Here is a 13948-nt window from a genome sequence, read left to right as displayed (position 1 = left end):
AGGTATTAAGCTCAGCATCCATTAACTATTCTTCTTGATGCTATCCCCCACACTATGTGTTGTTCCCCCTGATGTGTCCATGTATTCTCATCAGTCAGCTCCCACTTACAAGTGAGAACATGTGGTATTTGGTTTTCTGTTCCTGCATTAGTTTGCTGAGGATAATGGCTTCCAACTCCATCTATGCCCCTGCAAGGACATGATCTCGTTCCTTTTTATGGCTGCATAGTATTCCATGGACACCTCTGTTTTATTGGCTGGTTATTCTTCACACTGAGTTACTGAGTTAGCCTGGCAGGAGCTTTCAAAAAACTTGAGTGAAGGAAATTAGGAGTGCAGGACTGAATCAGGGAGCTCATGCTTTGAGTAGTAGATCCCAGTCCCAAGACCCATGACCAGGTATTGAGTCTTTGGTCCAGATGGAAACACTAGGAAACTGTGTCAGTTAAGTGGTCTACTATTTCCTTCTGGGTTTAGTCTTCAATAATAACAATCATGGTATCCTGAAACAGTTTACAACCTTGCACAGTAAGTAAAACACTATTGTGGACCTGCAATGCAGGCATTCTACATCAGCTAGCTTTTAAAAGCTGTATATTTTTATTTTTTACATCAAAAACATGTTGCATGTCTAGTATAATGAAATATATAAAGGAAAAAGTAAAATACATCCACTTTTTCTATATTAAAGAAATAGAAATGGAGTTTTTGAAAGACTGTTGTAACAGTAAATTGAGGGATATGTGTGTCTTCAAAAATGTTAAAACAGAAGTTTTTACTGAAGCACAAATACATAAGATATCACATTCCAAAGGGACACTTTAGACCATTGTGTGAAATTTTCAAAGACATTGCCAAACACCATTAACAGAACTCCTGAAATCCCTCATTCACAATAAGGGCATATAAGTGTTGGAGACTGTATTAGTCAAAGTCAGATTTACTACAGTGCTAGTAAATAGTAAATAGACCCTGAAACCGCAGGGGCTCACATAAAGTAACTTTCTTGTTCACATAAAGTCCACTGAGGGTTGGGTGGCTCTGTAGGGTAGCTCCCCTCCAAATGGTCATTCAGGGATCCAGGTTGTTTCCATCTTGTGGTTTCACCACCTCAACACAAGTTTTCCATGGTTGCCATGGCAAAATAGATATAGCATGGACAACTCACATCCACTCCTCCATGCTTCAAACTGGAAGTGACTGAATATAGCTTATTGGCCAGAATTAGCATTTTTATAATGACAGACACATAGCACTCAATAAATTGTAGCTCTTACCATTATGGTTATTGGAAAACAACATTTTGAATAACTGGAAAAGAGTTTATCATGTGTAGTTACCATGATTAATTAACTATTAACCTGCTGTAGGACATTTCTATTGTGTCCTTTGTTGTTGTTGTTGTTGTTATGATTATGATTATGATTATTTAGAATCAGGGTTTTACTCTGTCATCCAGGTTGGAGTGCAGTGGGACGATCATGGCTCATTGTAGCTTCAACATCCTGGGCTCAAGTGATCCTTCTGCCTCAGTCCCCTCCTGTATCTGGGACTACAGGCATGTGCCACCATATCCGACTAATTTATTTTTTGTAGAGACAGAGTCTCACTATGTTGTCCAGGCTGGTCTTGAACTCCTGGCCTCAAGCAATACTCCCACCTAAGCCTCCCAAAGTGCTGAGATTACAGGCATGAGCCAATGTGCCCAGCCATGTGTCCCTTTTTCACACTTACAAATAATACATATTCAAAGACAAAATATGTCTTTATAGAAATCCTTGTCTTCATATCTGATTACTTTTTAGAAGTGGAATAACAGGGATAAAGAATGTGGACATTTTTAAGACTCTTGATACATATGCCAAATTGTACGTTAGAAATGTCAGACTAATTTTTCCTATCACCAGCAATGTAAGAAGCATACTTATCAAAACTTCACAAGTATTAAATGCTATGTTAAACAAATAAATAGACAACTTTGATTCCTCCACATTTGAATTTGATGCATATAGTCACTCACATTGTTATAATTATCAGAAAACAAATTTGACTCTTCCACTGAAATGCAAGCCCCCTAATCAAGGGGCCATAAATATCTTTTTCAGCTAGTATTTCCAGCACTTAGCCCAGTGCCTTGCATACAGTAGGAACACAGTAAACATGTGTTTAAAAATTACAGTTGAAAAGTGGCATATCTTAAGTGCTTAGATTAGTGCTTTTAAAATTATCAATGTTGGCTTTTTTCTCATGCTTTCCACTGGCTGAATTTCTTGAAATTGTCTCTTAATTCATTTACCTATTTTTCTATTGGTACGTTAGTTGTTTTTCTCACCAATTTGTAAATGTTCCTCATATAATAATAATATTAATCCATTATCATATTTGTTTCAAATATTTCCCAACTTTTGTTAACTTTAATTATATGAGGTCTTTAATAAATATTTTTACAGTTATGTGTCAAATCTCTCAATTTTTGTTTCTCATAGAGGAAATTCCCTTCCTCTAGCCTCATGTTTCCTTGAGGGGACTTCCTCTCTCCTTCATTCTTCACTTCTCATCAAGGGAAGAGGCAGGACATATCTGACTGGTGAAATTCTCTACTTTCATCTTCTCTGGACTCAGTTCTCAAGGAGGGTGATCCTTGAACTCCATGAGGAAGCTCACAGGAGCAGGCATTGAGCCTGTAAGAGAGCCTGAACTTGACCAGTCTGCCAGTAGCTAGGTGGTTAAGATTAATTCTGGGGGAGAATAGAGACTCTGATTAGAACAGATTAAAGCTCTATTCTCTAATCAGCCTTAACAATTATGATCTGTCTGACTCCTTTGTTTCTTATGAATTTGTTTTATACTTGGAGCAGAGAGGATATAATTATCCCTCAATAAACCACATAGTTTTCCCTTGTGCTTTACTCAAATTGTTTTTGTTTTGAAGGTCTTTCTCATCTAAAATTGCATAAATATTTGCCCATATTTTCGACTTGTTTTTTATAGCTTATTTAAAAGTTTCTCATAAAATTTATTTTTAAAATAAGAGACGTAATCAACATTACTGTAAAATGGTAAATATTAAAAATGAAGAGAAAAATTAAAATCATACTGAATTTTATACTATGTAGCTTCTACTTCCAAAATTACTAATGTGCATTTTTTTTCAAACTTAACTTTATGTTTAATTGATTTAATTGTTTACTGTCAATTTTTTACATCAGGATTTCTCTATTCTTGAACTTTTAATTTTGACTTATCTCTTCTTGGGCTCCAGAATATGATATACAGAAACTGTATTCATAGTGCAGTTTCTGAACCTTGCATATCTTAGAATGTTTTCCTGTTGTTTCACCCAGGAACAAGAACTTAGCTCTATAGCCCTCAATTCTCAACTGTACAGCATTTAAACTCTCTCTTCTCTCCCCTCAAACTTCATAGACTCTACTTCTTTTTACCTTCTGGCATTTATTGTTGCAAAGGAGAAAGCCGAATACTTGTCTAATTTTTAATCCAATGCAGGTGATCTGTGTTTTCTCCTTGGATACAGGTAGGAGTCTCTCTTTATTTGAATATTCAAAAAATTTCCAAGGATTTATCTAGCTATGAATATCTCTTTATTAATTGTGACTGGAGCATGAAAAGCTATTTTAATGTGCATATTTAGAATTTTGGGGGGTGTGAGGAACAAGAAAGCATTCTTAAAATATAATTGATTATTGCCTCATTTCCAATTATTGTGTATTCTTCCTCAGGAACTTCCATATTTATCATCTTCTCTCATTGTTTTCATTTCTTAGTCCTTCCCTTGCAATTTGAGATCCTTATTCAAGTTTGTCCTCAACACCACAGACTCAATTTTTCATTATGTCAATTTCACTCTTTTTCTACTCTGTACCTTAATTATCCCAAGACATTGTATTGAATGCCTTCCTGATTTTATCTGGTACTCATTCTCATATCATCTGGCTCTATCCTTATGCCTTTCTGGTTTCTACTCGTGTCTTTATGAAGATACAAAGCAGTTTTCTAAAACTACCACTTTAGTAAGTTTGTTCTTTTTCCCAAGTTAAGCCTCTGGATTAATGCTTAGTTTTTCCTTCATCTCCTACATCCCTCAGGAGGAAGCTCTTTAGTCCTGGTATTCAAAGGCAAGCAGAGTGGACAGTCTCCCCTTGGTTCTACTCACTGACCATGTGATGTTGGTGGAATCCTCTTCTGCTAACTAAAGGTGGGTGGTAGTTGGTAAAAATTCTTGTGTTTACCAGGCATTCTTCTAGGGCTGACGTTTGTTCTTCTCTTACTTTAACCCACTAGTTCTCTTCTACTTTGGTCAGTTCTTGAAACCATCTAGTCTTAGGGGTGAAGCTTCCTTTGAAGCTTACAGACTTACTCATGGTCCCATCTTTGGCCTCATTATTAAAGGACAGGACTTTTGTGGTCATAATATAACCAAAATCTCTTTAGGTTAACAGCACTCCTTATGCATAATTTGAAGACCTGAGAGGTAGGGATTAACACATCCAGAACTGATCCCCTGCAGGCCAGCTTCACAGAAAAGAAAAGGGACACTAGCAAAGCTCTATAGAAACTAGTTAGGCTCATTGCTCAAGGCACTCAGTCGTGACCTAGTGCAAAGGCTTGGACCCCAGTCTCTCTCTTCTGACAGGGAAGAGGTTGGTGTTCCCCAAACTATGATTGCCTATGTGGCAAATCTTACTATTTGTATGCCATGCCCTATGACTACAACCATAAGGCCTCTCTCCTTGGTCCCTCTCTCCCTCCCTGCCGCTCCCTACTGATCATGCAGGGGAGGGGCTGATGTTACATCAAATTATGAATACTGAACTGTACCAAGGCTTTGCCATGTCATATTGCTATTGCATCTGGCTTCTAATCATACAGCATCTGATGACAGGATAGTGGGAGACCAGTACCCTGCTATTGCTCCTGCCTCTGCAAGTTCTCACAAAGCAATGCTGCTCCCAGTTGGTCTGCTGTGAGTGCTGCTTACCAAGTTACCTTGCTAGCATGGCAATTGTTCCAGTAAATGGAATATCCGTCTAGGCACACATCGTGGCCTTCCAGAAGCAAGTTAGGAAAGCAGAGATAGATTAAAAACTCAAGGAGAGATTTTAGTAGCAGTCTTGTTGTCAGCCTTTGGGAGTTGGTGACTATTAGTAGGAAAGACCCTTGGAAAACTGAGGAGTGGGAGACCTACAGGGTTAAGACTCAGTGACAGAATTTATTGTTTTTTAGTGAGAGTAAAAGAAGTTGCCAAGGATGGGATGGATACTGTACTGAGAAGAAAGCTGAACCACTGCTTCATAACACTCATGGAAAGATAAAACAAAAGCACATAGTGCCATGATCACTGAAGAATGGGTAGAGGAGATATTAGGGAAAGGTACCGACCATCAGCAAACAGGGATAAGTGGGCTCCCAATTCTAATTCCTCTCTATGAGATCAAAATCAGAAAGGGGACAGTCCCTTACAGTGGTGGCCTCCTCCAGAAGTCTGTTGTTGGGTCTGCCTTCCACTGATGGGTGTTTCAAGGGAGAGCTGGTAGTTATTCCAATGTGTCTTCACAATACTGTCCTGCTCCTGGTGCCTTCTGAGCTCCTGGCAATTTATAGAGATACACTATGTAGCGTCTGTCCAAAAACTGTCAACAATAAATCTTAGGATCCGAACTGAGCAAGCTAGTCAGGACAATTGTTTCTTTCTTCAGAAGTCCCCCAGTCATTGGAAGAACTTGGAATTAATGCTGTAGATTATGGTTAGCCTTGACTCCAACTCTCTACTAAAGTCATACAGAAGGGTCTTCCAAACTGGAAAATGTGCACTTTCTACGTTATTCTTACAATGGTCTCCCCTGCCTTGTCTGCAGTGAATATATTCAGTAACTTGGAGTTGTCACCAATCATCTATCATCCAGGAGGACATCTAATTTTCCTCTGGGTTTCCCACAGCAAAGTCAATATCTAGACTCAAAGCTAATGGGTTGAAATGGAATGGGCTGCTGATGAAGTGGAGATAATACTTACAAGCCACCCACTGGAATTGGGAGAAGGGAAAGGACTAAAATGTGGACTGAAATGAAGGATTAACTTGTCCAAGACTGATCTCTCCAGTCTAGCCCCCCACAAAGGCTGGCCTCCTGCACAGTCCATGTAAACCATCTAGTCTCAGTGCTTAAGTACATTAATTTGGTCAAAAGCAAGGCTTGAACTTAGCTCATCATGGGGAAGAGGAGAGAGGAAAGTGCTGGTGCTGCCTCAACTATGAATGCTGCTGTGGTAAACCCTACTGCTAGTTTGCATGCCCCCCAAAACTCACCAATAAAGCTGCAACTGCAAGGCTTGGACCCCAGTCCCTCATCATGCCAGAGAAGGGACTGGTGTTGTATCCAACCACTAATGCTGACCTGGCAGGATGGGATTGAAATGAAGGCTGTGCCACTCATCTTGCTATTGTTCCCTGGCCTCAGATCATACCAAAGGAGGAGCTGGTGTTTCCCTAGTCATGTCTGCCCCCAGCAGACCTCTGTGTGCAGCTTTAGAATGAATCGGAGCATCTCCTATTGATCCAGTGTCTGAGAGCTTTCTCCAGTGCCCCACAGGTACAGTGAGAATGCTGCTTGCCCATTTGTCCTGTTTGCATAATAAAATCCTTACAAATAAAGTCACAATTCTAAAAGAAGATACAGCTGATTTGTTCAAAGTGTTTTTCAGTTGATGACTACTCCAAGCCAGCCACCGCAAGTAAAGATCTGAAGATATTTGACCTGAAGAATGAGACTGACAGCCCTTGAGCCAAAGGGAACCAGGCTGCGCTGCACCCCAGAGACCCATTTTTAGCATCAGTGGGGACTTGAACCTATCTACTGTTCATGACTCCGGCCAGGGGGCTCTGCATGGGGTTCTGGTCATATTTACACCAGTGGGATGAACATGACCCCAGACTGCAGCCATGTGCCCAGTCTCTGTGGCTCTGGCTTCTGCTCATGTTCCTCATTTGCTCCATGGTTCTCTGAGTGTGCTGGAGCCCTGCCCAGGACTATAGCCAGCTTGGTTGGGCCCTGACAACCTGCCCATTGCCATCTGCCAGCTAATGTCCCACTTTAGCATGAATGAGGGCACCCCTGGAATCAGGATGCTGCCACCTGCCCCTGGGCACAGCTGCCACCTAGCTGTTGCTGCATGGCCTCCATTTGCTTGTCTGGACCAATCAGCTCAGATATGTGGAAGCTGGGCCACCATCACCTCAAAGGGAACCCTTCAGCCAGGTAAGTCCCCACTCCACTCTAGCCACATATTCTTGAAACTCCTAGTTTACTTTTTTAGGTTGAAAATTCTACCCCCTATTACAGAAGCTTCACAGATAATTTTCACCCTCACTAGGTACATCAAACACTCAAAGTTAATCTCCAGAGTTTTCATCAACATTGACTTAGTTGTTTTATCTGTTAGGCAATAAAGGTATGGTTCTAGGGTTTATGAACTACTTAAGTGCATAGAAAAATATTTTAGATCTGACAGAAACTAGTTCCAAAACAAAATAACACTCTCATATGATCTCAAAAGCAAAAGCCTTTATAATTATTCATAGCCCAAACTTTTTACTTATGAAATATGAGTGCATTTCATCATCCAGTAGGATGGAACATCTAAACTCAAGCAAGTCAAGGACCTGAGAGTGTAATCTCATGGCAGACCCTCCCTAACTGCTCACATTTTCCAACCTCGTCATTTCCCTCAGTTGCTGTGTGGCTGCCACCAAATGGTAGGTGTGACCATAGTGGCATGGGTACTAACTACAGGGCCCATAGGCAGAGTATTTGTTGAATGAACGGGTGCATAGATGAATGAATAAACAAATTAAGCAATGTATAAATCCTACAATAGAAATATTTTAAGATATTTTTAAAAATCAGAATGAGAGGGGAATGGGGAGTTGTTGCTTAATGAGTAAAGAGTTCCAGTTTTGCAAGGTGAGAAAGTTCTGGAGATTGGTTGTGCAACCAAGCGGATATACTTAACACTGCTAAATATAATTAGAAATGATGAAGATGTCTAAGTTTTATGTTACATTTTTCACCACCATAAAAAATTTAAAAATCAAACCAAATTTTTTAAAATTAGAAATAAAATTGACAGAAAAATTCAAAATACACTTATGACAGCTATCTGAATTTCACTGCAGCAACTCTTCAGTTTTCATCAACATAGCCCTGACTTCTTCAGTCCTATTTTCATAAAATATGTATTATTTATTCTGTGACTTCTTTTGGGGGAGGTCAGTAAGTGACAGTTCCATTTGACAGTCCAGATAGAATTTGATGGCATAATTACAAAAACAAAATAAAAACAATTTTACTTTCAATTTTATATAAGGAAGAACTTAACCCTTTTGTACAATTTGCAAAACAAAACTTGACTTTTAGCAACGGGCTAGAAATTTTCAACAAATTTGAAATAACTTCTCAATTTATAGTAAGCCATATCTCCTCAGTGTGTACATTTATAATCACCTAGAGTCTCCACACTCAGAAATAACTACTGTTAATGTGTTAGTGTAGATATATGCACAATACAAATATATTTTACATTGTGTTTTATATCTTATTTTTCTATTTAATGTATCAGGAGCATTTTCTGAAATTAACACATATTCGTGGTTTCCTGTGTTAATTTGGAATAAAATCCAAAGTCCTCACCTTGGCCTACAAGCCCCAGTGTGATCTATCCTAAGCCTCCCTGTGTAACTTCAGCTTCTTCTACTTCCCACCTTCCACTCGCTGTGTTCCATTCACACAGGCCTTCTTGCTGGTCCTTAGGCATGATCAGCATGCACTTGCCTCAGGGCCTTTGCACTTATTGCATCCCCACTCTGGAACCCCTTTCTTCAGATTTTCACAAGGGCTACTCCCTCATTTCACTGCTGTCTCATCTTATAATAGGTAAGCACCTTATATAAAGTGATAACCATTGTGTATCCCCTTGCTCTACTTTATTACGTATTGTAGGACTTAACATGACTTAATATAACATTACATAACTATTGATTGTTAAGACCTGGTTTTCCTAAAGAATGTAAGCTCTACAAGGGCAGAGACTTTGTCCTGTTCATTCTTCTATCCCCTGACACCAGGTTGTAAAGCATCATTTGTTGAATGAACCAATGACTTTTGCTTTAACCTATTTCATGACTGCACAGAACTCTGTTGCATGGATGTTGCTAAATACATTTAGCTAATTCCCTTTTCTGGGATACTATAGCTGGCACTGCAGTGGAATACTTAAATATGTTCTCTTAAATACAGTAGTTTTCCATTGTTGTATCCGAGTTAATTACACTGAGTGCAGTAGCTTCCTAGCCATGCACCTTCCTCTTTTCCCTCCTCCCACAGTTTGTATTACAGACAGACTGATATCCCACTCCTTTCCTTGCCCTCCATGTACAGAAGCTTAAGCCCAAGCTCTGACTGCTGGTATGTCCCTATTCTACCTTCCCACGTGGTTTCCCAGGGTGGGAGGAGGGGGGAGGATCACGTAAAATAACTAATGGGTACTAGGCTTAATACCTGGGTGAGGAAATAATCTATACCACAAACCCCATGACACAAGTTTACCTATGTAACAAACCTGCATATGTACCCCTGAACTTAAAATAAAAGTTAAAAAAATCATTTAACTATTCCAAAAACACCCCATACTTCCCACTGGATGCAGGTTGTCCCTCTTATCAGTTGCTCTAATTATGCTTTAGTGTATATTGTTCCCTTTTCATAGAATATATTCCTATTCATTTACAAGCCTAAATTCCACCCATCTTCCAAGTTCCTTGTCAGTCCCTCCTGATTGCATCGTGCCTTCCTTGAATCTAGTCTGCATGATCTCTCATCACCCTAAGTTTTTCTAATACTCCCTATGTCTAGCACGCATGATGGCTTCTGACCATGTTCAGGCACTTCATGAGCTTTAGCTACAATCACATGAACTGCAACTTCCTGAAGTGCTTTCAAAGTCCTATGCAGTCCTAGTCACAAAATAATAAATATTTTAAAAATTGAGCAGTTTCACCAAAGTCAAAACTTTTATGCAAAACGAGATAGTGTTTTGAGGGAAGAAATGGCATTATCCAAGATCAAATCTTTTCATCTTTCCCTATATTTTCTTTGCATATTATCTACACACCATTCTGCCATAAAGAATTTTCCATTCTTAAATTCCTATTTGCAATCCTTGATTGACCACTATACAAAATCTATTTCTGACAATTTTGTTGTTGTTTTAGATTTTGGTTTGTCTTAACATTATGAAGTATGAAGTTATTTTTAAATGAGTATTTCATTCAGGAATTATTTTAAAAATCATGATAAAGCCGGGCGTGGTGGCTCAAGCCTGTAATCCCAGCACTTTGGGAGGCCGAGACGAGCAGATCACGAGGTCAGGAGATCGAGACCATCCTGGCTAACATGGTGAAATCCCGTCTCTACTAAAAAAAATACAAAAAACTAGCCGGGGTGGTGGCAGGCGCCTGTAGTCCCAGCTACTCAGGAGGCTGAGGCAGGAGAATGGCGTGGACCCGGGAGGCGGAGCTTGCAGTGAGCTGAGATCCGGCCACTGCGCTCCAGCCTAGATGACAGAGCGAGACTCCGTCTCAAAAAAAAAAAAACAAAAAAAAAACAAAAAAAAAAACATGATGAGGTGGTATGTGAGTTATATAGATATTTCTTGGTTTTCATGTAAGAGGCATGGGGCAGTATGAAAATCATAACGTATACCTTTCATTCTTTCATCCTGTGTGTGGAGGGGTCAGGGAGGATGCTTTCTCTTAGTGAGGATGTTACCTGGTAGGAACTGTAGGTTGAGCACTCAGGCAGAAGCATGAGCAAGGGATTCTGCAAAAAATATTCTGCAAGGAATACTGAAGCTAGGTCCACAAGTCACATGGTTTTGTTTTTGATCTCAATAATATACATGATTATGCTGAAATCTCAGGTCTTTTTCTCCACCACCACGTGTTTTTCGGTTGGGTGATCTCAGGATCCACCAAAACACAACCAAGGCATCCTGGCAAATGCCCACTCACCATCTTCCTCGTAGAGAAGACCCATATGCATGTGTGCCTCGGCTTCTTTCTTCCCACAGTCAATTTTGATCAGCTGAGCAATCTTAAAACATCGTTCATAGAAGTGGTTCCTCACCCACTTGTCTTCAGAGTTATTGAAGTAACAGGCCAGAGCATACAAGTTGTTATATACATCTTCGAAGGATTCTTCAAAGAGAGAAAAGCGCCATGAATGGCATTAGAAAGATGTCTCATGGCATACCCTTTAGAATGGCAAACCAATATCATGTCATTTATTTCCTACTTTTCCTTAAAGATGTGATTAACAATTTTAAAAATTGGGTCTAAAAGCAAAAATTAATTTATTTTAACTATTAATTTAATTACATTAATTAAGGGATGTGCAGATGACTAAAGCAACAAAAGGCTTTCTGAAAACTTACAACATGTAGGAAATTCACACTGTTTGGTTGAAACAGGAGGCTTTAAGATATAGGACAGGACAATACCTACTAGCAACGTGCTCAGCGCTTTTGGAAGAAAGGAGTATATGGTATCATTGAGCACTTTTCCCACTGGAGGTTTGAAAGTACTTAGAGATTCTAGAGATGGCAATGTTTCTCAGCCATGGCAAAAGATAATGTAAATGAAGAAAGCAGAATGGATATGAAAATATCAAGGTATTTCATATCATAAAAAATGTCACGGGTCTGAGAGATACAACAAATGATGATCAGAATGACCCTATAAGTTCCATATGCTTTCAAGCAATGTTTCTAGCAATATTAATTTCTAGCAATGTTAAGAAAGAGTAGACTCCTATGCTTCTGTTTTCTATGGGTATTTTTTTGCTGGGAATGCATAAATACTAGTCATTTTTATTCAGAAAGTTGTTGATTAAACTCTTGTAGGTTTTTTTTTAAAAGGGTATCTAACCAATATGTACATAAAAAGTGTGTCCATCAATTGTGAATCAGTCTTATAAACCCCACCTTCAACAAATATATCTGTGTGCTGATAAATCATGCCTCAGTCCTGTAAACTCTACTCTAATGGTGAATACGAACAAATTAATAATATTTATGTCTTTTGTATTTATGCTGAAAGCATAGTTATATTATAAAATGCAGTGGTCTCTGGGTTACCCTTCCAATAATTTTTAAATAACAACCATTATCTATTAGAATTCACTGATATTAATTGTTCACTACTACCAGAGGAATCAACCCACATATTCCTGAAGAGATTACAATTATGAAAAATATTGCCCAGTAGGACACCTATAAGATTAGAACCAAAACTCAGAAAAAATTAAACAGGTTGATTACAACAAAGGGTCATTTTGCAGAACTGTAAATAAGTCACCCCAATGTTTCAAAAGAAATTTCTAAAACTGATTCTATTCCTTTACATATACTTCTTCAAAATTCTTTAAAGTGGAAACTAAGATTTATGTGAAAATAAATTTAGTAACTAGAAAACAAAATAAAAAGGTCATCCTATCCTGGAAGTTGCTGGGGATTCTGGAGAGCCATTCTGCTTTTCGAGGACACTCACACTAGGTGACAGCTCAGGTGAAAATAGAGAGTGACCTAAGTTATTTATTTTATGCAAATACTCCCACCTCAGAACTACTTCTGGGCTTTGTCTTTCCATTATGAACTTCCTACATAATGTGAATACAACACTAAAGTCTGTTTTGTAATATTTCATACTCTTGGTTATATTTACTGATTAGAGAGTTATTGCTTTTAAAAGCCAGTAAGTAAAACATTTGGTATTTTCCACTTTAATAAAAAGTATATATATAATTAAAAATACATGTAGTCCTGAAACAATTTTTTTATATTTTAGTAATTAAACCTTAATGTAAAAATATTTGCAACATTTTGTAAGGTTTTGTTTTTTTTTGTTTTTTTTTTTTTAAGGAATGAGTTAGATAAGCTACCAAGATTACATATTTAAAGACTACTTGTCAGCTAAGCTATTTTTCTATGAAAAAAATGGATGGTTTTCCAGAATATTAAATATAAAAGAATATATTCAAGTTTCAAATCTTTGGGCAATCCAAATATATGTCCTGTGCCCTTTACAAAGGCTACAAGTAGCCTTCTCTCCTTGCTTATAGACAACTTCCTTGAATTGTCAGCAGGTATATTCAGAAGATGAAAATCAATTTTATTGTGGGTTTCTTATGCTCTTTAAAAAGACGATTCTACAATAAAATAAATTTGGGAAACATTTTTGCTAATTTCCTTTTTCAGTAAACCACACAATAAACATCAGCATGCTAAGTGTTCTGATTAGTCCTGCAATACATCAACCTGCTTAACCTCAATGTTAGTTCACCTGGTATTTCTCAAGCTTATTTTGCCAGAAAATTGTTTTGTTTTGCTTTACATCAAATCTGTAAATATCTGTGGAATTTTGCTTTAGTAGAACATAATTCGTGTATCTTAAACAAACATTATTAGAAAAAAATTGCTGCTCAACCCTTAATAAATTTCAAAGTCAAGTGTAAATAATGTTTGAATTATCTATTGATTCTCTTACCCATTACCATTATTGTCATCTCTTCCCTAACCCCATGGGACACAAGGCTCAAATCAGATGTCACAGATGGCACAGCAATGATTCATGACAATGGATAATATTTTAAAAATGTATCAAGGACAAAGAGACACTTTAACAAATGGAAAATAACCCCAAAAGAAATGATTGACTTACTTTAAACATACCTTTGCTATAAAACAGCAAGTGATGTTTTGTAAAGTAATTTAAATAACTCTAGGTTACTATAAGTCTCAAGAGACAGAACTGACCTGAGATGACTATTGTTAGTGCCATAGCTTTGATGAAATGAACTTCACTGTGACCCTAGGGTGA

At 38.1% G+C, this 13948-nt stretch overlaps 1 protein-coding gene across 1 annotated transcript in view; it reads right to left on the bottom strand.

Moving 5' to 3' along the window:
- TTC29 (tetratricopeptide repeat domain 29) overlaps positions 1-13948 on the bottom strand; it is a 264979-nt gene that overhangs the window by 211326 nt on the left and 39705 nt on the right. The window contains 1 exon segment of the mRNA XM_011956790.1: positions 11084-11269. Coding sequence (XP_011812180.1) covers positions 11084-11269 — 186 coding nt within the window.

Source organism: Colobus angolensis, unplaced genomic scaffold, assembly GCF_000951035.1.
Source record: "Colobus angolensis palliatus isolate OR3802 unplaced genomic scaffold, Cang.pa_1.0 Scaffold111, whole genome shotgun sequence".
Taxonomy (NCBI): Eukaryota; Metazoa; Chordata; class Mammalia; order Primates; family Cercopithecidae; genus Colobus; species Colobus angolensis.
Note: the sequence above shows the minus strand (reverse complement) of the source record. Positions and strands in the feature narration are given on the sequence as shown.